The 26,139-nt window shown below is 37.3% G+C and overlaps 4 protein-coding genes across 6 annotated transcripts; 1 reads left to right on the forward strand and 3 right to left on the reverse strand.

Moving 5' to 3' along the window:
* Positions 1–3,180: 3,180 nt before the first annotated feature.
* On the reverse strand, positions 3,181–5,964 carry LOC147935520 (phosphoinositide phospholipase C 8-like). 2 transcript variants are annotated; one of them, XM_087474170.1, is made up of 5 exons: positions 5,705–5,964; positions 4,087–4,353; positions 3,828–3,881; positions 3,667–3,744; positions 3,181–3,567 (listed from the first exon to the last, which is right to left on the reverse strand). In XM_087474170.1, the coding sequence occupies exons 2-5, from the start codon at positions 4,339–4,341 to the stop codon at positions 3,280–3,282; spliced, it is 675 nt and encodes a 224-aa protein (XP_087330296.1). In that variant the 5' UTR covers positions 4,342–4,353; positions 5,705–5,964; the 3' UTR covers positions 3,181–3,279. The 2 variants fall into 2 exon arrangements, with proteins under 2 accessions (XP_087330296.1, XP_087330298.1); XM_087474172.1 differs by lacking the exon at positions 5,705–5,964 and having other exon boundaries at positions 4,087–5,504.
* Positions 5,965–8,314: 2,350 nt separating this feature from the next.
* On the forward strand, positions 8,315–11,751 carry LOC147935521 (uncharacterized). The gene is made up of 5 exons (XM_087473040.1): positions 8,315–9,007; positions 9,233–10,127; positions 10,241–10,778; positions 10,851–10,950; positions 11,053–11,751. The coding sequence occupies exons 1-5, from the start codon at positions 8,315–8,317 to the stop codon at positions 11,749–11,751; spliced, it is 2,925 nt and encodes a 974-aa protein (XP_087329166.1).
* A 6,620-nt stretch (positions 11,752–18,371) lies between these two features.
* On the reverse strand, positions 18,372–20,867 carry LOC147935522 (phosphoinositide phospholipase C 5-like). The gene is made up of 7 exons (XM_087474169.1): positions 20,236–20,867; positions 19,955–20,151; positions 19,731–19,866; positions 19,416–19,622; positions 19,106–19,332; positions 18,919–19,018; positions 18,372–18,822 (listed from the first exon to the last, which is right to left on the reverse strand). Exons 1-7 carry the CDS (start codon positions 20,560–20,562, stop codon positions 18,664–18,666), a joined length of 1,353 nt encoding a protein of 450 aa, XP_087330295.1. The 5' UTR covers positions 20,563–20,867; the 3' UTR covers positions 18,372–18,663.
* Positions 20,868–21,626: 759 nt separating this feature from the next.
* LOC104726450 (phosphoinositide phospholipase C 4) lies at positions 21,627–25,353 on the reverse strand. 2 transcript variants are annotated; one of them, XM_010445318.3, is made up of 9 exons: positions 24,434–25,353; positions 23,657–23,850; positions 23,423–23,558; positions 23,082–23,321; positions 22,747–22,985; positions 22,533–22,650; positions 22,296–22,448; positions 22,128–22,214; positions 21,627–22,048 (listed from the first exon to the last, which is right to left on the reverse strand). In XM_010445318.3, exons 1-9 carry the CDS (start codon positions 24,767–24,769, stop codon positions 21,755–21,757), a joined length of 1,797 nt encoding a protein of 598 aa, XP_010443620.2. In that variant the 5' UTR covers positions 24,770–25,353; the 3' UTR covers positions 21,627–21,754. The 2 variants fall into 2 exon arrangements, with proteins under 2 accessions (XP_010443620.2, XP_010443621.2); XM_010445319.3 differs by having other exon boundaries at positions 22,533–22,626; positions 24,434–25,117.
* Positions 25,354–26,139: the final 786 nt, after the last annotated feature.

Here is a 26,139-nt window from a genome sequence, read left to right on the forward strand (position 1 = left end):
CAATGTTAAGACTTAAGACCTTCAACTCTCCCAGATTAAGCATTAACCCTAATTTTTAGCCGCCATAGCTATTTTCGTCACCGGCATCTTGACTGATTTTGTTACCTCCGTCGCTGCTTTCCAAGTGGCGGAAGATTCGGCCGGCGAGTGAGCTGGATGGTGGTCAAGAAGCATAAGAATTTGGTCTGAAGATTTGGAATCTGAGGCCGAGGAAACCACCTCCATAAGTCAAAGTCGTTTGCTGGTGATGTTTGGGTTGGTCTTCAGTCAACTCACCTCCATAAGAAGAAGAAGGTTGTAAATTCGGTTCTTTGTTACGTTGCGTTATAACTTAACTGTATACGTTTAATTTTATCGACATTGTAGACAGAAGGGGATTAACATTAAGAGGGTGTTGGTTTGAGCTTGAGAAACAAGTAAAGCTAAGAAGAGATAAGGCTAATTCTACCGAGTTATGGAATAGGATTAGGCCAAGGTTTATTTAGGAGTTATCTAAATAAAGTATTCCTAATTAGTTTAGGACTTGGTTTTGTAGACTTCTCTATCTATATATAAGGTGGTGTCAATGTGTGACACAACATGTGAGAGATTAAAGAGTTTGAGAAGCTTTAGTTTTTGAGTCAGTTTTCTAAAGCAATAAAGGTTTTCTAAAGAGAGTTTATTAATAAGATACTATCTTGTTCAATTCAATATTTCGTATCAGAGCAGGATTGAATTTTGCAACTTAGTATCCTTGAACTAAAGAAGAAGATCTTTGTCTTTCTTCAAACAAAGGTTTCTTTCACAATGTTTACAAGAGAAGCTGCTCTTGTTTGAAACTTAACATGGGAGACGTAGAAAAGGACGCAGGCGCCATTGTTTTCGTGCCAAGTACAATACGAGAAAACAGTTCATCCTCGATTCAATGTCCAATGCTTAATACCACGAATCATACCGTCTGGTCTATGAGAATGGAAATTGCTCTGCGAATTCACAAAGTTTGGGAAGTCATAGAACCTGGATCTGAGAATGAAGAGAAGAACGACATGGCTAAAGGTCTATTGTTCCAATCCATACCGGAGGCTCTAATTCTACAAGTAGGTAAACTTAACACTGCAAAAGCCGTCTGGAAAGCAATAAAGTCAAGACATGTTGGTGCAGACAGGGTCCGAGAAGCACGACTGAAAACTCTGATGGCTAGCTTTGATCGACTAAAGATGAAAGAGAGCGACAAGATTGATGATTTTGTTGGAAAACTTTCTGAGATATCCACAAAGTCTGCAGCCTTAGGAGAAGATATCGAAAAACCGAAGCTTGTAAAAAAGTTTCTTAAAAGCTTACCTCGGAGATGTTATATGCACATCATCGCTGCTCTTGAACAGGTCCTTGACCTCAATACAACTAGCTTCGAAGATATTGTAGGCCGTCTTAAAGCTTACGAAGAGAGAATTTGTGATGAAGAAGAACAGTAGGAAGATGACCAAGGGAAACTTATGTATGCCAACATGGACTCTCAGTCGTTTCAAGGAAATTCAGGTGGTTTTAGAGGACGAGGACAAGGCGGTGGTAGATTTGGTGGAAGATTTGGACGAGGAATAGGTCGTGGACGGTTTGGTTGTCAACAGAAGGATAAATCAAAGATTGTATGCTATAGATGTGACAAGGTTGGTCACCATGCATCGAACTGTCCAGATAGATTACTAAAACTGCAAGAAGCAGAGGAAAACGAGGATGACAACACTCATGAAGCTGATGAACTAATGATGCATGAAGTTGTTTATCTCAATGAGCAGAAGGTAAAGTCGAGCAGGATGGAGAAACACTCTGCAGAAGATAGAGTCTGGTATTTAGACAATGGAGCTAGCAATCATATGAGTGGACACCTTAGCTATTTCATTAAGCTAGACAAGAATGTTACTGGAAAAGTAAGATTTGGGGATGATTCTAGGATTGACATTAAAGGAAAAGGATCGATTCTATTTGTATGTGCTAACGGTGAGAAGAAAGATTTGAGTGAAGTCTATTACATACTAGACTTGAAGAGCAACATCATAAGTCTTGGTCAGGCAAAAAATCTGGATGTGATGTCAGGATGAGGAGAGATTACTTAACCTTGTATGATAAAGATGGAAGGCTATTAGTAAAAGCAAATAGATCAAGAAACCGATTGTACAAGGTAGTTATGGAGGTTGAGACTACTTGTTGTTTACAGATTAAAGATACTAGTGATTCCTCTAGATGGCATGCCAGACTTGGACACATTGGAAGTGAAGGAATAAAAACTATGTTACGGCATCAGATGGTCACAGGGATACCAAGCTTTGAAGTTGACAGAAGTTTGTGTTCGTCTTGTTTGCTCGGAAAACAGTCAAGAAGAGTGTTTCCAAAAACAACATCTTACCGTTCCTCTAATGTGCTTGAGCTTGTTCATGGAGACCTTTGCAGACCCATAACACCTGCTACACCAGCTGGAAATCGATATATATTTGTTCTAATCGATGATCATTCGAGATATATGTGGACTTTACTTTTAAAGGATAAAAGTGATGCTTTTGAGAGGTTCAAGAGGTTTAAAGCAATAGTTTAGCAAGAATCAGGGGCGGCAATAAAGACATTCAGAACAGACCGAGGTGGGGAGTTTGTGTCAGGAGAGTTTAACAGGTTTTGTGAAGTTTCGGGTATACAAAGGCATCTAACCGCTCCTTATTCTCCACAACAGAATGGAGTAGTGGAGAGAAAAAACAGAATTTTTCTTGGAATGACTACAAGTATTCTTAAACACATGAAAGTTCCAAACTACTTATGGGGAGAAGCATTGATTGCACAAACTCCATATGAAGCATATAAGGGTAAGATACTATCTTATTCAAGCTTAAAGGGGAGACTGTTGGTTTAAGCTTGAGAAACAAGTAAAGCTAAGAAGAGATAAGGCTAATTCTATCGAGTTATGGAATAGGATTAGGCCAAGGTTTATTTAGGAGTTATCTAAATAAAGTATTCCTAATTAGTTTAGGACTTGGTTTTGTAGACTTCTCTATCTATATATAAGGAGGTGTCAATGTGTGACACAACTTGTGAGAGATTAGAGAGTTTGAAGAGCTTTAGTTTTTGACTTGTTTTCTAAAGAGAGTTTATTCATAAGATACTATCTTATTCAATTCAATAGAGGGTATAATTGAGGGTCAATTGAGGGTATTGACATTAAATATATAATTGAGGGTATTTTTTACTTAAATGAGCATATTATAAACCTTTTCTGAACCATATGTATCTCTATTAAGATTGGAATTAAAACAAAGGTTAGACATATACAAAACGCATTAGAAGCCACGTAGAACTGCATTTCTTGCCATTTGCATCGCAGAGTTGAACACAGCGTACTCCTGGCCTCAACTGAGACACTGGTAGAGTTCTTTGACCAGCAAATCTATCACTTCTCATCACATTGCGGTCATAGACTTGGATAGAAAGAAGTGCAGCATCAGGATCGTCTAAGGTAAACGAGAACTCTTCTCCCCAGGTAGGTGTCCATTGGTCTTCCTTGGTTTCAGTTTCCTTCATTGGCTCCTCACTACCAACTATGCCAACCTGTTTGTTAGGAGGAATTTAACTAAGATAAGTCAGCTCCTGGACCTACTAATAAAACAGAGTCCACCATCATAGGCGTGTAAGGTTGGACTAGATTACTTTAACATATAGGTCTGGATATAGTAGATCCAAGCTTCTGAAATCAGCTTTCCACCCGCCTCCCATAAAGATTCCAACCTGTCACATATGAACATCAACATCTTAACCATAGAAAGAAAGCAAGTACATTGGGGGGGGGGGGGGGGGGGGGGGGGACGGACCTTAACTGCTGTGGCACTGATCAATCTCTGATTACCATTGGGATTGCATTGATCCTACATAGCATAAATGTTGCATACAATTGTCATTAAAGTGAGAAATATGCCAGTATAACTAGAGTTCATAGATCAATTTAAGATAAGAGCGATTCTGATACCAAAATATATACCTAGCCATAAAAATATGTTAGCAATTGCAGAGACCTTCTATTAGTAACTAAAAAAAATAGGGAACAATTTCATCGATCAGTGTAAAGCTCACCAGGGTAGCAGGATTGCGCTCCATGGAATATACATACGGCTCCAGATCTTGCAGTGTTGCGGTATGAGGATTGAGAAGCTCTTTGCAGAACGTTCTGATAACGGCCGATCCGCCTTTCTCCTTGGATAACATGTTAAGCAGCTCCTGCATCCGCTTCGAACAATCGATAGGCTTTCCCGGGAAATATAAGCCTAGCGTTTTTTGGAATTTTTCCTCCCGACTCTGCTCACGTCGCCAGTTTGAGACTATATGCATCTTCTCTGATTTCTAGAATAAAATTCAGAAGAGAGAAAGGGTTTATAAGGGTATTTGATTAAGAATTTATATTCATATATAAAAACAGACACCAAATGTATCAACGCTGTAAAAAGAAGAGATGAAAATAAACAATTCAAAACAATACGAAGAAGAAGAAAAGGAGACAAAGCAACCAACACTGCAAAATCGTAATCTAAAAAAAAAACAAAAGCAACTAAAATATTAAGCTATTTTATTGGGCCTGGGCCAAAGTTAATAGGTTTCAAGACCAACAACAATGGTAACGAGAGATTCAGAAGTAGAGAGAAGAGAATGTGAATATCTTCTATTCATAAGCTATATTTTATCGGAAACCGAAACTCGGTTTCGTAGTCGGTTGAAGCGAACATCGGGAAGAGAAAGATCTCGATTACCTGGGGAGAAATACCGATATGCTCGCCGGAGAATTTAAGCACTTTCTCGCCGGGAAAAAGTTCGTGAATAATATTGGCGGACTCGCGAGTCCCCTATCCTATATGTCTTTTTCACATGTCTATTTTCCAAAATTCAAATCAGTAAAATTGTTTGATTTTTAGTACAAAATCAAAAGAGGTAAAGGGAAAAAATCTTAAAAATAGTTATATCATTTTCTCTCTCCTCACTCTTACGACAGCAGTGTCTCTATCATTTCTCCATGCGTGTAATTCACCAAAGTCCACTTGCGGTTAGTTTTCTTTATCATATTCATCAAAGTACGACGAATTCTGTTACCCGGGTCATTGAGATATCTATGACCCATCAAATTGATAGCTTGATTTAACTGTAATTGAAAATCTAGTTGTTTTTTAAGTCGCTCAGATCTGTTGCTAGCGACATAGAAAAGAAAAAGGCAGATTCATAATTTCGAAGACAGAAATATTGTGAAACAGAGAATTTTGTATATTCTAAGAAGAAGTGATATGCGATTTGCATACTTCTATTAACTGTTCCGAAATCTCTACATGTAAATCAAACAAAGACAAAGCACAAGCAATTCGATCTAGACCAGCTTTAAGCAATTGATTGATGATAAACCCTGAAATCAGATAACCACAGCTGAAACAAAAGGTTGTAGTCAAGAATCAAAGCCGAATCAACAACATAATCATGAAAAAGCCAAGATCTAATGGTTACTTCAGTACTAGTCAACAAACAATTCAAAACAAGACGAAGACGAAAAAGAAGAACAAAAGGAGACAAAGCAACTAACACTGCAAAATCGTAATTTAAAGGGAAAAATAAACAAAAGCAATTAACATGTTAAGCTATTTTATCGGAATCCGAAACTCGTTTCGTAGTCGGTTGAAGCAAACATCGGGAAGAGAAAGATCTCGATTTATACCTGGAGACGAAATCCCGGTAACCTCGCCGGAGAATTTAAGCACTTTCTCGCCGGGAAAAAGTTCGAGTCACGATGCTGACCAGATTCGAGATGTATATGAAGTGGGGACGAGTGGTCTCAAGATTCAGATATTGCTCTTTCAACTTTAGGCATCTAAATTATGTCTTAAATTTTGCTCTTTATAGAGGAGAGAGAACTAGGAGTATGAAATAAAGAAATGCAGCTTTTCTAACCATTATTTATGATATACTATATATTTTATCAATAATAATAGTCAAACGTGTCCTTGTTGCCATTTTGTTCTCTCTCCCTTCGTGAACTTACTATGCATCTCTTTTGTTTTGTATATGTTTACATTCTCATTTACCTATACATTCATTTCTTTTTCTATTTTTTTTCAATTTATTTAGATTTCACAATTTATTCAAATAAATATATTGAAATCACAATTCTATTTTCTCCCTCTTCTTTTTTTTTTACTCTTTTGCTGTTTTAATATATTAGGATGTCGACCCGTGCGTTACTGCACGGAAAAATGAAAATGTTAAATGACTAACATTGTTAATTCATATTTCAAGTAAAAACTTTATTGTAGTCTTTTAACTATATAGTATGAAATTCAGAAATAATGCCGCCTAGCATGAATCAACCAAATTAATCAAATAATAATTTTGTTGTAAATACAAAATCGATTCAATGACAATAAGAGAATTTACAAAACTTACAAAAAAATAATAAGAGAAGCAGACATGTGTATAAGTTTGGCATTTTCTGTTCTATATCGTCCCTCGTCTTACCTCATAAACAGAGTACCAACAAAGGCATTGATTGCACAAACTCCATATGAAGCATATAAGGGTAAGAAGACAAATTTGGACCATCTAAGAGTGTTTGGTTGTATCGGTTATGCCAAAAGAGGTATCGGTTATACCTATGATTTGTTTTCACATCGAGAATTCTTTGCAGATGAAGAGATGTCAAAGGGGCTTCTTACTTCCCAAACAATCTCAACTAAATAGCAGACATAACAATGAGCACGAGATGTAAGTTATAAATTCGGGAAAAGTACTAACCAACGTTGCAAGCTCAAAGGAGTCCAGAAAGAAGATTAAATGTTTTTAAGCTATTGATTAAAAAATATAGTCTTCGTAAGGCCAACGATCAAAATACTAACCAAGCAGTTGTAAGAATGGCAATAGTGGCGAGAGGAACATACGGTATAATCAACTTGCAACAGAATTGCAATCTATTAAAAAATTCTATTCCCAGTTCCCACCCATTATAAAGAGAGAAAATCATTTAAAAAGAGCTTCCTCGATCCTCGCTTTATGTATGAAAAAAATCCTCCTATAAAAGCAAAATTACTTGTATAATATCTTTCAATTAAAACTACTAATTAACCTCACAAATTCAAATGTATATTCTCTAACCAGGAGTAAAATACTAACCGCCGACGTAAACACAAAACAGAGAACTTAAGTAAAGCAAAAGAGATAAAAAAAAAGTCCCTACACGGCTACATGTGTATAAGTTTGGCATTTTCTGTTCTATATCGTCCCTCGTCTTCGGCTCATGTGTATAAGTTTGCAACTATATCCATTGTATAAAAGACTTTATACATAACGTCAACATATACCATATTAATTGCCACATTTTTTACGATCTAGTAACGAGGGTACTTGCCATATACGGATTGCCATATACGGATTTGCAAGTAGTTTGCTAATTTAGCGAGGGTACTTGCTATATACGGATTTGCGAGTAGTTTGCTAGTTTAGCGAGGGTACTTGCAATTCCCTCGCAAAATTTGCGACGGCGAAATCTCTTACAAATTTGCGACGGATTTACGACAGATTTGCGACTCCGCGAAACATCCTCGCAAAAACATCGCAACTCCCTCGCATATTGCGACGGATTAGCGATGACATTTTCCGTAGCAAATTTGCGAGGGAGTTGCAAGGGCCGATGATGTCGGCAGCCACGTTTTTCCCGAGTGTAACTGTTTTGTCGGCAAAACAGTAAAAGCCTCGCAAATCCCTTGCAATAAAATAATATTTTAAAATATCCCTCGCAAATCCCTTGCAATAAAATAATATTTTAAAATATCCCTCGCAAATCCCTTGCAAATTTTCCTAGCAAATCCATAGCAACTATTTTTAGTAGGCCTATAAATAGCAAGTTTATGATCCATGGAAACCACAACACAAAACACTTCCAACAAACACACTTTGAATACGAAAAAAAATATTGTGAAAGAAAAAAAGGCTAAAAAAAACCTAAACATTTTTAAATTATATAATAATGTTTGGAGGCGGGCAGCATGAGGTATACACATTGCGACGGTGGATGTACAATCACAGAGATCCGGAGACCGGTGATGTGACGAGAGAGTTTTGTGATGGGTTGCGCGCTTTCATGTACCAGACGACAAACCAAGACTTTGCTCGTCAAAACGGTACAATATTTTGTCCATGTCCTAAGTGCTTCAACGATAAGTATTTGGAATTTAATCTAGTGAAGAAGCATCTTTATAATAGAGGATTTATGCCAAATCACTATGTATGGTTTCGTCATGGAGAGGGTTGTAGCAGTAACGTTGGAAGTAGTAGTATGAATTATGTTGTTGATCAACCTAGTAATTATGGGCATCAAGAATCTGATCAATTTGGTTTTTATGGGTATAATGAGGAAAATAGATTTCATGATATGGTTAATGATGCATTTCATGAAACTACTGCTGCATTTCCTGAGAATAATACGGAAGAACCCAACGTAGATGCACAACGTTTTTATACTATGTTAGATGCTGCAAATCAACCTATCTACGATGGATGTAGAGAAGGGCATTCTAAGTTATCATTGGCATCTAGGATGATGACAAATAAAGCTGATAATAACTTAAGTGATAATTGCATGGATTCTTGGGCTGAACTCATTAAAGAGTATTTGCCACCTGATAATGTATCGGCTGAGAACTACTATGAAATACAGAAGTTGGTTGCGAGTCTTGGATTACCATCTGAAATGATTGATGTGTGCGTTGACTATTGCATGATTTTTTGGAAAGATGATGCTAAGCTGCAGGAATGTCGGTTTTGCGGGAAGCCGAGATATCAACCTACACAAGGAAGGACGCGAGTGCCATATAAACGTATGTGGTACTTGCCTGTTGCTGATAGATTGAAACGCCTATACCAATCAAAACGGACTACAGCGGCAATGAGATGGCATGCAGAACATTCTACTGAAGAAGGAGAAATTACACACCCATCTGATGCAAAGGCGTGGAAACATTTTCAATCGGTATATCCTGACTTTGCTCAAGAGTGTAGGAATGTTTATCTTAGGTTGTGTACAGATGGTTTTAGTCCATTTGGTATGTCAGGGAGGCAGTATTCTTTATGGCCTGTTATATTGACGCCATACAATCTTCCTCCAGATATGTGTATGCAAAGCGAATTTCTGTTCTTGAGTATTTTGGTACCAGGTCCAAAGCATCCAAAGCGATCTCTAGATATCTTCTTATAGCCTCTAATTCATGAGCTGAAGCAATTGTGGTATGAAGGTGTTCAGACGTTCGATTCGTCGAGAAAACAGAATTTCAATATGCGGGCAGTGCTAATGTGGACGATTAGTGACTTCCCTGCGTACGGAATGTTATCTGGGTGGACAACACATGGAAGATTATCATGTCCTTATTGTATGGAACGTACAGAGGCATTTCAGTTAAAGTATGGGCGAAAATCTTGTTGGTTTGATTGTCATCGTCGGTTTCTTCCCTTGCATCATCCGTACCGGAGGAACAAGAAGTTATTTACAAAGAATAAAGTTGTTCGTGTTCCTCCACCAACTTATGTCTCTGGAAATGATTTATTTGAGCAGATTGATTATTATGGAGCTCAAGAAACCTGTAAACGTGGGGGTAACTATCACACACCAGCAAACATGCCAGATGGATATGGAAGCGCTCACAATTGGCACAAGCAGAGTATTTTTTGGGAGCTTCCATATTGGAAAGATCTTCTATTGCGGCACAATCTTGACGTGATGCACATCGAGAAAAACTTTTTCGATAATTTCATCGTTACGCTTCTGAATGTGCAGGGTAAAACAAAAGATAGCAGGAGATCTAGGTTGGATTTGGCGGAAATATGTGCAAGGATCGAGTTACATCTTACAAGAGATGGGAAATTACCAGTACCCCAATTTCGATTGTCAGTAGAGGCTAAGAAGGTGTTGTTCGAGTGGGTTAAATCTGAAGTGAAGTTTCCAGATGGATTTGTCTCTAAATTTTCAAGATGTGTAGAGCAAGGCCAAAAATTTTCAGGTATGAAGAGCCACGATTGTCATGTCTTCATGCAACGCCTACTACCATTTATATTTCTTGAGCTCTTGCCAAAACACGTTCATGAAGCTATTGCAGGTATATAAGTATATAATGATATATATATATATATATATTTATATATTGATATATATATATATATATACTTATTTAATTAATTCACCCATGAATTTGTTATTCATTGGTTGTAGGTATCAGAGTTTTTTTCCGGGACTTATGCACTAGAACATTGACCAGTGAAGTCATACAGCAGTTACGAGATAATATTCCAGTGTTAATTTGTAACTTGGAGAAAATCTTTCCCCCTGCTTTTTTTGACGTGATGGAACATCTTCCAGTCCATCTACCACATGAAGCTGATCTTGGTGGCCTAGTGCAATTTCGCTGGATGTATCCTTTTGAGCGGTTTATGAAAGCTCTTAAAGGAAAGGCCAAAAATCTTGCCAGAGTTGAGGGGTCAATAGTCGTCGGGAGTTTAATAGAGGAAACGTCTCACTTCACATCATACTACTTTAGCCCCACCGTGAGAACCAAAAAAACACGTACTCGACGATATGATGACGGAGGCGTTGCACCTACATATAATGTTTCTGATGTTCCAGATATCTTTACTCAAATAGGAAGACTTGCTGGAAAGATAAAGGAAGTTTGGTGGGAAGATCATAGCTATTGTCGAGCAGCTCACAATTACATATTGAGGAATCTAGATTACGTTCAACCTTTTGAAAGGTATTCTTGTTTAAAAACTAAAATTAATTATATTTTATAAGATAACGAACTAACAAATCTCTATTTTTTTAGACTTTTTGAAATGCAGATTCGCGAAGCATATCCTAATTTAGAAGAATCTGACTATGAGGCCTACAAAGAGCGGGATTTCGCTAATTGGTTAAAATACTATGTAAGTATATGTATGAAATAAATTTAAATTAACTATATGTATTAGAATTTTTAAGTTAAATAAACTTATGGTCTAATATCTTATTCGTTTATATAGGTTCAGAATGGATGTGGAAATGAACCCTTGCCTCTTTGGTTGCATGAGCTTGTTCAGGAACCAAGAGCGAAGATCACCACTGCTCCGATGTACTTTACTCGCGGTTATACTTTTCATACGTACGCACACGGAAGTCGCAAAGCTACAGCAAATTATGGAATCTATGTACAAGCTGGTGATATCGATTTCTATGGCGTTTTGCAACAAATATTGGAAGTTGATTATCCAGGCCTTCTGAATCTGAGATGCGTACTTTTTAAGTGTAACTGGTACGATTCATCGGCCCAAGGCGTGCGAGTAAATAATTGGGGAGTTGTTGATGTGAATGCGAACAGATCGTACTCCAAATTTGATACATTCATCCTAGCATCACAAGCACAACAAGTGAGCTTTCTGCCATATCCTCGTTTAAGGCCAAGACGTGAAATGTGGTTATCAGTCATTAAAGTTAATCCTCGAGGCCGTATAATCGGGTTAGTTGATGATCAAGTCGTGTTGCAACAAGAAAGAGTCGGTGAAATTTCCATTCCAAACATGTCAACAGAAGATGTTATCCACATTGATCCACAAAACAGGCAAGTTGAAGATGTTGATGATGTTTCCGAAGAAGAGGGTGAATTAGACGAATTTGAAGAGTCCAATGATGGAGAAGATTCTAATGATGATAATGTAATTTCTAGTAGTTCAGAAAATGAATCTGATTGAGCAATTGTACTTTTTGTTGTTTTTTAAAAAAAAAATATTTATCAATTTGCGATGGATTTGCGTTGGAATTGCGAGGGAGTTCTAGCACTCCCTCGCAAAATGGTCGTTAATCCCTTGCAAATTGCGAGGGAATAACGAATAAAAATATTAGCAAGGGATTTGAGACTGACTTGCAAGGGATTGTTGGCTTGCCCTCGCAAAATGGTCGTTAATCCCTTGCAAATTGCGAGGGAATAACGAATAAAAGTATTAGCGAGGGATTTGAGACTGCCTTGCAAGGGATTGTTGGCTTGCCCTCGCAAAATGGTCGTTAATCCCTTGCAAATTGCGAGGGAATAACGAATAAAAATATTAGCGAGGGATTTGAGACTGACTTGCAAGGGATTGTTGGCTTGCCCTCGCAAAATGGTCGTTAATCCCTCGTAAATTCTATACCCTAAACACTAAATGCTTGAATCCTAAGCTTTTACACATTGCAATGGATTTTTGTGTATCAATGTGGATGTACATCTTCTATTGATATGTTTGGAATGGAAATTTCGCAAATATTGTTGTTGCACCACAACTTGATCATCAACTAACATGATGATCTACTAAACCCTAAAGTAGAAGAGGTGAATTATAAGAATTCAAAGTGTCTGATATTGGAGAAGATTCTAATGATGATAATGTAATTTCTAATAGTTTAGAAAATAAATCCGAATGAGCACAATTGTATATTTTCATGTTTTTTTTTTATAAAACATATTTATAGTTTTGCGATGGATTTGCGTTGTACTTGCGAGGAAATCCTCGCAAATCCCTCGCAAAATGGTCGTTAATCCCTAGCAATACTCAATACCCTAAATATTATAAGCGAGGGATTTGCGAGGTACACCCTAAACACTTAAATATTGCGATGGATTTGCGAGTGATTTACGAGGAATCCTAGCTAATCCCTCGCAAAATCGTAAACCCTAGACACGCAAAGGTTGCGAGGGAAATATGAGTGTTCCTAGCTAATCCCTCGCAAGTTTAAACATTGCGAGGGATTTGCGAGGTGTCCTTGTTAATCTTTCGCAAAATTAAAAACCCTAGATACTCAAAGGTTGCGAGGGAATTACGAGGAATATGAGTGTTCCTAGCTAATCCCTCGCAAGTTTAAACATTGCGAGGGATTTGCGAGGTGTCATTGTTAATCCTTTGCAAAATTAAAAACCCTAGATACTCAAAGGTTGCGAGGAATATGAGTGTTCCAAACTAATCCCTCGCAATTTTAAACATTGCGAGGGAATTGCGAATATTTCTTGTTAATCCCTCGCAAAATTGTAAACCCTAGACACTCAAATGTTTCGAGGGAATTACGAGGAATCCTAGCTAATCCCTCGCAATTTAAGTTTATTGCGAGGGAATTGCGAGGTATCCTAGGTAATCCCTCGCAAATATTGCTAGGGCTTTGCGACGCTTTAAAAAGTTTATATATACACGACCAATCGTGGTTTGAGCTTGCTCAAACCCAAAACACTCGCCGTCAAACCCTAAACGCTAATTCACTTTCTCTTTCGATCGAACCCTAATCCTTTTCCGATCTTCTTCTTCCGATATTCTTCTTCCCATCTTCTTCTTCCGGTGTTCTTCTCCCGGTGTTTCTCCTCCGACCTCGTCCTCTCTGGTGTTCTTCTTCCGACCTCGTACTCTCCGGTATTCTTTTTTCAGTGTTCTTTTTCCGACCTTGTCCTCTCCATTATCCTCTCTAGATCTGAAAGCCACTCCCACTACTTCAAATCCCTCTCCCACTGCTTCTAATCGTCGCCGTCCAACCTCCGGTGCCTCCAGTTCTCACAACCCAAACTCCGGTTCTCAGAATAGCCGCCGTCCAACCTCGCAGCACCTGCCTGTCACGCCTCCATATAATACGCCTTCACCATCTCCCGTGCATGGTGGCTCTGCGGCGGATCCTGAAATTCCTGCGTCTCAACCCGCGCTTTCCTCGTCTACAGTCATGTCCCAACGTCTTAACAACCTGACTTTGGAGGAGTTACTCGATAGTCCTGGTCGATCTAGTTTAACTAAACTAGATCCGCGCCGACCTCCAGGAACTCTGTGGTAAGAAATTTCTTTTAAGTTTTTAATTTGATAATATAATTACAAAGTTGTGTTTGCATGGATTCTGAAAGTTGAATTTATTTTGAAGGTTTGAGCAAGACTCCTGTGTTGCGGCTACTGTTCGAAGCATCTTTGAAAGAGATTTCAAAGAGCCCCATGCCAATTAGACACAGACGCCAACTAAAGTGGTAGACCGTTGGTATGAAACGTTTGCGGTCAGTGAAATCTCTTTGTTTGCTATTTTACAATATGTTTTTTTTGCCTTAATTAAATATAGACTAATCCTTTCTTTTATTGGAAGAAAATTTACAATTGGGACCGTTGCATAAACGATAGAGTGAGGAAAGAGTTTGAAGACAAGTTGAAGGACAGGATGTGTGATCAAGTGTCAAGGTGGAAGTTAAAGTGGAAGCTTAAAGGCGATGAGGCAAAGCCACGGTGGATTGATCCTCAAGTATGGGAGGGTCTTGTTCGGTATTGGCATGATCCAAAATCAGAAATCAAGAGCATCAACAGTCGGAATGCTCGCTATCATGATCCGGATGGCACTGGAATATACAAGCACCGTTCAGGCCAAACTTCGTTTAAAGCCCGTGCTCGAAAGCATGTAAGTTCCTTAAGTTTTTTTTTTCTTAAGATTAGGCCTTCAGACACTCTTTTATTTGTTAACTAATCAACCTCTTTTTTGTTTCTTTCAAGTCTGAGATCACTGGGGAGTTAACTCCAGATTTCCTACGAATCTTAGAAGACACTCATCGAAAACCAGATGGCTCATTTACGGATGGCAAGTCCGAGTCCGTGTTCAATGAGGTGTCGTCCAAGATTCAAGAGTTAGAATCTGAGCTTTGCACAGGGGAGAATGGAGAGAGTTCTGCTTCTGGTGGGGTGCCCATTCATATCAAAAACAAAATTTACATTGAGGTAAGATAAACGTTCTTAGTTCTTTTTTAAAAAAATACTCAATGGTTGAACTGTGTGGTTAAGTTAGTTTTTAGTGCTTCTGGTGTGTTCAGTTGCCAATCGTATATTGCTATCGATTGTCTTGTTAATGATTTTGTGATATCTTAGGATTGTTTTGTATATGATAACTTACGATTGTTTTGTATGTGATAACTTAGGATTGTTTTGTATGTGATAACATGCGATTGTTTAGTTTGTGATAACTTCCTTGTTTAGTTTGTGATAACTTGCAATTGTTTAGTATGTGATCCATTGTTTTCTTTTGTATGTTTGTAACTTGTCGTTTGTTGTTTTGTTTTTAGGTTGCTCCGAAGAAGAAAAACAGAATTTTTGGGGTTGGTTCTCTGCAGTTTGAAGCGTCCTCTACCACTAGCTGTCCGCAACCTCTGTCTCCAGCTAATGATCCGGTTATCTTGGCTCAGAAGCTTACTGCCGCTAAAGAATGCATTCAAACCCAGGCGACTCAAATCCAAACCCAGGCGAGTCAAATCCATGAAAGTAGTCAAAGAATGCATAGCTATGATGCATACTTTGACTATCTCGCGGAAAAGGATCATGAGTTTGCTGCCAAGTTTCGATACCCGACCAACCAACAATGGAGCAACCCAGAAGGCACCAACCCAGAAGGCACCAACCAGGAAGGCACCAACCCAGAGGGCAACACAGGTGAAACGGGAGCAGCTGGTAGCCAAACTGGGACCAGAAACGTGACCTCTCTCTCTCAATCCTTTTAAGAACTCTTCTCACTTTGTTCTGATTTTTGTTTTGTAAACATGACCATCTTTGTTTTGTAAACTCTTCTCACTTTGTTCTGACCAGAAACGAAAACATGACTTTTGTTTTGTAATATTTATGTTTTATTCTATTTTGAATTTTCAATTCTGTTCTTCTTATTTTTTTTTTTTTAACATCTAAAACATTATTCACAAAAAAAAATCAAACATAAAAATGGTAAAAGAAAAAAAAATTAAAAATGAAGAATTGCTACAAAATTAGCGAATATCAACAATACTAGGCAGATGGTCGTCGCAAAGTAGTCGCAAAATTTGCGACGGATCGAACATTGCGATGGAAAAAAGTCCTCGCAATTTGCTTGACAATTGCGAGTACAACCGTCTCTCGCAATGTGCGTGGGATTTGCGAGGAATATATCCCTCGCAAATTGCGTTAGATTTGCGAGGGAAAATATCCCTCGCAAAATTTGCGAGGGAATTGCGATGTCAGCTTATTTGCGAGAAGCGATTTGCGAGGAATAGTTGTGTCTCGCAAATCCCTTGCGACTGTCGATTTGCGAGGGAATTGCGATGGATTCTTCCATCGCAAATCGACTGTTTTCTTGTAGTGTAATTAACCTCACAAATTCAAATGTATATTCTCTAACCAGGAGTAAAATACTAACCGCCGACGTAAACACAAAACAGAGAACTTAAGTAAAGCAAAAGAGATAAAAAAAAAGTCCCAAACTTTCCGTTAATCGTCCCTTTCCTTACTGTTGCAGAAGAGTGAATATAACAAATCTATATTACAATCCACGGTTAACCGTCCATTTTCTATCCTTACATAGGGTTTCAAGACAAATCCACCGGCAATACTTACAATCCACGGTTTTTACGACCTACATATCATGTGGTTACACTTACATATCATTCTTTTTTTTTCTTTTTTGAACAAACACTTACATATCATTCCTACGAAATTGATTTCTTCACCAAAAGCCAATACTAATATATATAGACAATACTACAAACTAATTAATAACGGAGATCCCAAAAAAGGTTCAAACCAAAAATATCAAATGCATATAATATACAAAACAAAATAAAGATGGATCAACGATGATTAACCGTGAAGAATATGTAATTTCGATGTAGTAACAAAGAGAATTGGAGCAGATAAAAAAAACAAAGATTTTTTAAAGGGGTAATTAGAATAACAGAGCCGTCTGAGAAATCAAAAGGTGGCCGGACAAAAAAAACTTCTTAATTGGAAATTCCCTAATTTTAGAATCAACGATGATCATTAAAGATGAAGAATATGAAAATTCTCAGAAGGAACATAGACAATTAGTGCAAATAACATTTTGAGATGTAACAAATAAAACAAGATTTTTATGAAAAAAATCAAAACTGGTTAGGTTTTGAGGACGTCAGAACGACAAGGGGTGAATAGTAAACCTTAACTACGAAGGGGTGAATAGTAAACCTTGGTTGTTTAAATTGTCAATGTTGTAACATCTTAGGTGTTACCATAACAACACCACCGTTACCTCCATTCACTACCACCACAATTATTATATAAAAAATTTTAGATCTATACTATTTGATTTTATTTTATACTATTTCATTTGTGTATGTAATCAAATACTATTTACTGTTTTATATAATCTATTTCCTATTTTAAAATTTTAAATCATATTAAACACAGAAAAAAAATCTATGTTTTTTCAAAACTATTGCAATATTTAATTCAACATTTAAAATCGTTATTAATATGTCATGTCATATTATTTAAAAACTTGGAGAACCTTTCCACACAATAAAAATCATACAGACCTAAATCATCGACGTCATCACTGCACAGCACACAAAGCGCGTGTTTGACACGTATGCGTATTTTGGTGATTTTACAATAGGCTTTGGTTACTCCACTTATAAAACACTAACTACCATGAGGCCATGATGAGCACATAAACATATGGAATTGTTTAGATGTGACTTAAGTTTGATCTGTTTTTGTTATATGTTTTTTTTTCTTAAGCTAAGAATAATTTGGAAGCATTTAATAATTCAATCATTTTTTCAATGACATATGCAGGAACAAAGCAGCCATTGTTAAAGCAGGTGCCGTTCACAAAATGTTGAAGATAATCGAGCCGTCTAAGCCACGGAATCAAGCGGTTTTCGAGGCTATTGTCGCTAATTTTTTAGGGTTAAGAATTATAACGGTTAGTGGACTATATCCTTAATTTGATTTGTCATTTTGGTTATGAGGCAAATTGACCCTTATTAAAAATGAAGTGGCCGACCAAAAAAAAAAAGATTTAACTTTAATTGAAAATCTACTTGTTTTTTAAGTTACTCAGATCTGTTGCTAGCGACATAGAAAAGATTCATAATTTTGAAGACAGAAATACTGTGAAACAGAGAATTTTTAGCCCTTCAGATTTTGCTCTTTAACTTTATCCCTTCGGACATTTAGGGTATTATCATCTGTACCTTTTTGTGCACCCTAACTTTAGCCCACGTGCTATCTCTCAAATTTCAATTTTTGCTCTTTAGAGAGGAGGAGAGGTTGAGACACTAGTTTCAGTTTGGACATTATTTGTTTGTATTACCCCACGCCGCCAATCTGGACATTATTTGTATTTGAACTTAAATTATAAAGCAACGCCTAAAGAAAATTGGTTAATTAGCATAAAGAGATTCATTTACCTATCAAAAAAAGATTCCTGAATATATTCTCTACTTGATTGACAAAAAAGAAAAGAATATATTCTCTACTTCAGAACTTCACGTGTTTACACTATATTTGGTGACAATTGAACTCCATAATTTTTATTTTGGTGTTTTTGAGAACGAGAAAACGAGTTATCCAATGTTGATAGAAAACGAGAACCATTACAGTCAAAATATAAATCTCCATAATTCCTTGGATAATATGTAGTTTACATAGTTTTCTTTCGATTTAAAAGAATTATGGAGATTTAAACGAGTTATCAAAAAAAACAAGTCATAATATAGAGTCAACTATGTAAACAGAACCATTACTTACCCTTGTGTAGAAGTTAGGTGAAGACCAAGTGTTGAAACAAATTCGTTGGAAACATGAGTCCCACGGTGGGACTCCCACCCATGTATACTTTCACTTTCAGAGTTGTCTAATTGTCTTTACGGGTAATTTCGCTTTAGGGTCAAACACTTGTCCACCGAGACCATTGTTCATCATAAACTCCGGTTTTTTCACATACCCGCATCCACCATTCCCTCTAAACATACCATGCATCATCCACAGAGCTCTTCCATATCCCTGAAAATTTGAGACCAAAGATGTGTTAGTTGTGTTGAGATTATAGATGGTCAGATGGTTAAAAAGGCCTGAGAAAAACTGCAAAGGATGGCCAACCATTTGAGCTCCGTACATCCAACCGTTGTAGGGCCTGTAGTTAGAGGAATTTACACTTGTGGCCTTTGGATATATCCTCAACAGATCCTTCTGTGTAAATCTAGATTATAATTGTAGTGAGCTTAGAGCAAGAAACAAAATAACTAGCTCAAAATCTATTGTCTTTTTGATAGCATGTTATACTTACTTCATGACTTCGGTTCCATAAATTTCAGTGGCTTTCTTGAACTTCTGCTCCCTCAAACTCAGCCGTCTAACTCCACCGCTATCAATAGTAAGTGCTTCCTTCAATCCATTTTTAGCATTTCCAGAAGGAATAGCTATCAGGCGACTGTAGGTGACGAAATCCAAGTTGCTGGATTCTTTATCAAATCCTACCTCTTCATTTTTAACCTCGCTTGTTTCTTCCTCGGTCTACACAAGTCATTGCACGCAAGAGAGAAATATTTAAGATGACACTGAAAACTAAAACTCCTAAATTTGAAATGCAGAAGTACCTTCTCATCATCTACTCGTTCTATTGAAACATCTGATGACGCCTTTCCTGATACATCTGACTCAGAATCCTTGTCCTTTTCAGAGTTCCGTTTAGGAGGCTTTGTAGATACCACAACTCTATACTTGAGATCTTCTGGTGAAGGGAACTCTTTTAAACCGCCAGACTCGGGAAAATACAGCATATCCATGAATACCTCTTTCATCATCTGCAGCAATATATAAAAGGAAAGAAAAAAAACTTTGTCAAAATCTTCAGTGTATCCTAAGTGAGACTAACACGGCTATGATTCCTCAGTGAGATCAAGAGAACACACCTCAGCTGCTTTGGCTTGAAGATCTGGGGTCAAATGATCTTCCAAGGTTAATATCACAGGGTATGCAGATGCAGAAAAGGCATGATCTTTAATAGATCTCAAGCATTTGATCAGATCCACTGGAGGTGTCCATGCCCTAAAAGCAGTAACATACTCTTTTGTTTTGTTCGACAAAAATTTCGACCTATAGATCTTGGAATAGACATCATAACACAAAGACATACCAGCCGTGGAGAACAAGTATGTCGTCTTTAGTAGAGTTAGGCCACAGATCAAGTTCAAGAGCTCGAACACCTCTCTCTAATGCCGCAATGAGAGGTACATCACTGCATTCACTGTTGATCTGATTCCCAGTCAGATACGAATTATGGCTTGTGTAAATGAAATAGTTGGACAAGGGAGACTCCATGTCTTGATGCACCTGAATCAACAAAAGCTCAAAGATTGAAAAAATTTCCATGTTGCAAGAGAAAGAAAGACGTCAGTCCTCAGGAGAGAAAAATACCTTACTATCAATTGGATGATTCATATCATCTGAAAACAAGAAACTGAAGAAATCATCAAGGTTCAGCGTATGCCTCAAAAACTTAGTGATATGATGTCTTGCACATGTGATTCTTTCTATGATCTTCTCTGCATCTGAAATCGACACCTCAGTCTCCCCTTGCACCTCAACCAAGAACCGGCATAGCTGCTCTGCCGTCAGGTGGTTTCTCCCCTCGGTATACTCTACAAACGCTGTCACTACATCCGGGGGTGGGGATCCTCTGTTCATTCGGAGCTTGTCACTGAAACACAAACCCATTTTGTATCTCCCCATATCTTTCTTCATCCCAGGTCTTTGTATTCCCAAAATGAAAATCTCAGCTCAAGAAAAGGCGACAAGATACTTCACAATCACACCAGCCAATCTCTATTTATATATTTCAGCTCCAGGATTCTCTTCACAAAGTTCCTGCAGTTTAGTTAAATAGCAAGTCCTGCATATTTGGCATGATCTTCATACTCATAAATCAAATATAAATCGTTCTTTTTTCTTCCATACTTTATTATAATTATATAGTGGTATGCCTCTTTTTGCTCAGTGCTCTTAGCTTTCCTCTTCCTTTTCCATATATTCCCAGCCAAGAGACTCATGTTGAAAAACCTCACTTTCCAAAAAAACCAGCTTAAACAATTATTATGGCATCTAATTCCAGAAGCATAATGATGTAGCTGAGGGAAGCTTCAAGGATTCAACGATTGGGTTTCTCAATACTTTTCATTTTCTTTCTTTCCTTCCACATTTCACGGTATGCAAAGTCTTTCAAGTCACTGTTAAAACACTCATTAAAGTCTTTGAAGAATCCCAAAACATCTGTAAGTTACCAATCTCTCCAAAGATGAAATAGAATCAAGAATCTGTCTTTCTTCACTAGTAAGCATATATGGATGGTGTGGTCTTTATCTATGGATTAAGAATATATACCTTTAGATTGTTAAATATAAAGCAACGCTAAAAAAAATTGATTAATTAGCATAAAGAGATTCATATACCAACAAAAGATTCCAGAATATATACTCTACTTCAGAATTTCACGTGTTTAGTGCAGCAAACAGAGTGACACAGGCTTAAATAACTAATAGTTTAGCTAAAGATATGAAGCTTCTTCATATAAGTCCCCATGCGTATAAATAACTACTTTATAAGCTATCCAATACCAATATCCAGAAAAAGAATAAAGAGGTTATGTTTCTATCATAAGATGAGGGATGCATCATGTTACTATAACTTGCATAGGGAGTTCTTTGTTTATTCGTACTTATTGAACAAAACTTAATCTCAAGACCAAAAAACTGGTAACATATATAAAAGAAAGAAACCATAAAGGACAGGAACTTCAGAAGATCTATATATTTTCTCATGTAAAGATCAATTTTTATTACTCGATGAAGAAGCATCAGACACATAATAAACATACAACATATCAAATAAAAGTAAGAAGATATAAATCTAGATGGATACACGCACCAAAAATGGCGTCTCAGACAAACTCGAAGCGCATAAGAAGCCGTGTGGAGCTGTATTTCACTCCCTTTCGATTGAAGAGTGGAACAGCGCGTATGCCTTGCCTTAACTCGGACACTGGTAGACAAGTTTGACCTCCAAAATCATCTTTTTCATTTTTGTCATGCTCATGGACTTCAACACGGAGCAGAGCAAGTTCAGGAACTGCTAACGGGAATGTGAACTCCTTATTCCAAATGGGTGTCCATGTATCATACTCTATTTTTGTTTTCTCCATCACCTCATCAACAGGTGCTCCAGCAATACCCACCTGTATTTGACCAAGTTAAATTTCTCTATCAATCAAGATAAGGGTAAAATGGAAAAAATCAAGATTGGCGTTCACATACTCTAACGAAGAAATCTGGAGGAGAATAAGAATCAAAGTGAGTTTTTTTGAAGTCTAGAAGCCATCCATCTCCCATACAGACTTTCACCTGAGATTGTTAAATGTTAAGCAAGCAAGTGTAGAAGGCATAAATGAAGGAAACAACGGATGTTCAACTCTATTGCCTAACCTTTAAAGTTTTCTTTGGAGATAAATTATCTTTGGGATAAAAACCTTGTCCATTAGGACCTACATTCAATAGAAAATCTGGCTTCTTGACATAACCGCACCCTCCATTTGCTCGAAACATACCTTCCATAAGCCATAATGCTCTGCCATACCCCTACATTGATGCATTTGGTTATTATTTAGCTTCATCACAGTAAAACTCAGATGAAGATTCAGGGACTGAGGATTTGAGACAGACCTGCATGTTGAATGCAATCATTTGAGCTCCACTCATCCAACCGATCTGAGGTTTATAGTTTGAAGAGTTAAACCTTGTGCCTTTTGGATATATCCTGAGAAAGTTCTTCTGAGTGAATCTGCTCAATTGTGAGGGTTCTAAAATTATTAACTTGAAGATACAAGAAGCAAACACTAGCTACATAGTGCTTATTTAGCAAGTGATATTTATCTACCTGATAACATCTGCACCATATGCCGCTACAGCTTTCTCCAGTAATTGCTCACTCAGACTAAGTCGCCTGATTTTATTTGGATCCACTTTTAAAGCCATTCGTAAGCCGCCTTTTGGCTTCCCTGCATGGATGGCAATAAGACGCTTGTATTCTGGTGCTAGTAATTGGCATGACATATCAGACTCACAAGAGCCTCTTTCTTCATCATCTTGATTGAGATCATTTATACTGCTTGTAACCTGAAAGTAATCAAAAGCAGTATGAATTGGAATATTAAAACAAAACACTTGATGCTAAGAGTTTTTGCTTCAATTAGTATCACAGTTGAAGCACACCTTCTCAAGTTCGGATTGCGTAGAAATAAGATCTTCTGGCTCTTTTCCCCAGACATCCTCATCTGAATCCTTCCCTTTCTCTCCATTATCTTTCTCCTTCCCATCGTTAGCTTCTAAGTACTCTTTTGGAGGTTTTGTTGATATTAGAATCTTTCCCTTCAAGTCTTCTGGTGAAGGAAATTCTTGACAACTTTCAGCATCATGGTAATACAACATATCTCCAAATGTCTGAGTTATCATCTGCAGAACAGCAAATAATATGTGGCGCGTTCATATATACACAGATGGAATCTTGAACTTTAAGGTCTAAAAGACTATATAGGGCTGAAAAGAAAGAAAACCTTGGCAACTTTAAATTGAAGTTTTGGCGTGAGATGGTCTTCTAGAGTAATAATAACAGGATACTTTGAAGTAGCAAAGGCATTAGCTTTAATGGAGTCCAAACATTTTCCCAGTTTCACTTCCTTCGTCAAGGTCCTGTAGTTTCATAAAAAGTGAGAAACAAAACAACAACAGTCCATAGAACCAACCAACCCATACAAAAAAAGCAAGACCCGAAGTGAATATATACATACCTTCCATGCTTAACACAGACATCATCGGTACCACGTGGCCAAAGATCCAACTCAACAACCCTCACGCCTCGTCTTAATGCATCTGCAATGGGAAGGTCACTGCAGTTGCTACTGAGCTGATTTCCAGTTAAGTAAGAATTGTGGCCAGTGTATATAAAGTAATGTGACAGGGGAGCATCCATGTTGTGATGGACCTGAAATAATAGCCAACAATGGTTAATAAAACCAACCACATCTCCCTCCACTTATCACTGAAGAATCAAAATTTCTACGCTGATTCCTGAATCTTATAGGCTAGAGAGGAGCTAAAAGATATCCAGAAGGTAAGCAACTTCTATAATAGAAACTTAGTATACAAAATGGAAACTTCTAAAAATAGACAGGTGAAGAATCAAACAGTCAGATTCCTGACGCTCAGCAGCAGAGCACACCACACGCACGACCCACCTTAAATGACTCATAAGCACTAAGAAGCTACCAAAAGAGGGGCTTTTGTTATATATGATGGATGAATGATCAAAACTAATTTAGGCCAGAAAATGGCAAAATGAGTCGAATAGCTCTATGAGAGAGAAACAAAACCCAACAAAAAAAAAGGGAAAAAAAAGAGAGTTCAGAGACTTTCTGGTAAAATCAACAGAAGTCATAAACTTTCTTTGTCAAACTTTATCACAATCAATCCCAGATTCCGAAAAATCCATACTTTGTTTCTCCCATTTTCTCAGGAAATGACAAAAAAAGAAAAAAAGAAAGAGAGTTAGACCAGAGGTTTGAAACCTGATCGGCGATGGGAGGATTAAGATCAGTGGAAAACAGAAAATAATTGAAATCTTCGAGCGTCAGGTTTCGTCTGGTGAACTTTGCAATGTGGTGTCTCCGACGAAGCACCTCGTCAACGATCCTTTCAGCTTCCTCCAGACTCGTCGATCGTTCTTCTCCTCCTTCATCCGCCATAAGTTTCTGTAACTGCTCCGGCGACATATGAGCCTCGCCCTCCGCATATTTCTCGAACACAGCTCTGACGTCGTCAACAGGACCAGACTCCGTCATCCTAAACTTCCTGGTGAAGATCAGACAGAATTTGTAACTACCCATCTCTTTTTTTCCCTCCATCTCTCTCTCTCTCTCTCTGTTTGTGTACGTATCGTCGGCGTCGTCGTGTTCAGATCCAAGAATATTGAAAAGGTGATACCTTTTTTTTTTCCTGAATCTTAACTTATAAATACTCTCAGATCGTTCCTCTCATTTTAATGTGTTTTTTAATGTCGTTAACATTTCAGAGAAAGGAAAAAAAAACCTCGTCAAACCTCTCTCTTACACGCTCACACCTGAACACATCACAAAAAAACAAAAACAAAAAACTTGTTTACTGACGAATCTTGTTTTTTTCTCTTAAGACAATGTAATAATTTATAATCGTCCTTTGTTAATTCTAAACCCAGAGAAAGAAAAAAATGACTAATTTAAAGGGAGGAGTAAAAATAGTACTTATTGAATATATCGCCAGGTGTTAATTGTTTTCCCCCATAATAAAAAAAAATCATTGAGTGTTGAAGTGTGAACACAAATTTGAAAAAAAATATTCAGATACGTATGTTGAAATAGCAAAGCAAAAAAAAAAGTACTGGGCTATACTATACATTGGTGGGGGCAGATCGATGCAGAGATCTCTAACGCATTTGTTGTGTTTATGTTTTGTCTTTGTTGTTTCTGCTATCGACACGTATGTATACGTCCATTGAAGTAAAGTCCGAGATTTATGGGTCTATTATTGTAAGTTTGTAACCTTACACGATAACACGAATGCACTTAACGACTTATCCATACAAAAAGATTCAAAAGTATAGGGATGACGATGATGACCTATTCTACCAACCGCACGATTACACTCTCCAGAGTTTAAAGGTTCATGAATCATGATTTTCTTTATCAACATAAGATGTCGGCCAGTCGTTGTGTTTCGAATACGGAATACTACCTTGTTGATATAACTGATGAGTGCTACTGCTAGGCCAAACCGTAACATCATGGTTTATCCTATATTTATTCACGATGCCTGCCACTTTAAGACCAGAAAGTATAAATAATTATATAAATACATATATATATATATGATGTTTTAATTGTTAGTTGAATTATTTATATTGTTGTTTACACGATGTATATATTCACGTAAAATTAGACAAAAAAAGAGAGGTAAATATCATTATTAAGAAGAAAAAAAACAGATTTCAGATGTCGGCCAATAGAAGGAAAAACAGATGAGAAAATAGATATGTCAAATAACAAGGCGACAAAAGAAAAAGAAGAAAAAAGTGTTGGTTTATAATGGTGGTGCAGATGCAGGTCTATTGTCTTTCCAAAATCCACTTTTAGGCCTAATAAAGTTATGAAGTTATCTCTCCTTTTTTACTAACTCACACTTAAAAGAGACATGATATGATAATGATCGATATTAGTCGTTAAAAAAATACTAATCTTTG

Source organism: Camelina sativa, chromosome 11 (genome assembly GCF_030686135.1).
Source record: "Camelina sativa cultivar CO46 ecotype springtype chromosome 11, ASM3068613v1".
Classification (NCBI taxonomy): Eukaryota; Viridiplantae; Streptophyta; class Magnoliopsida; order Brassicales; family Brassicaceae; genus Camelina; species Camelina sativa.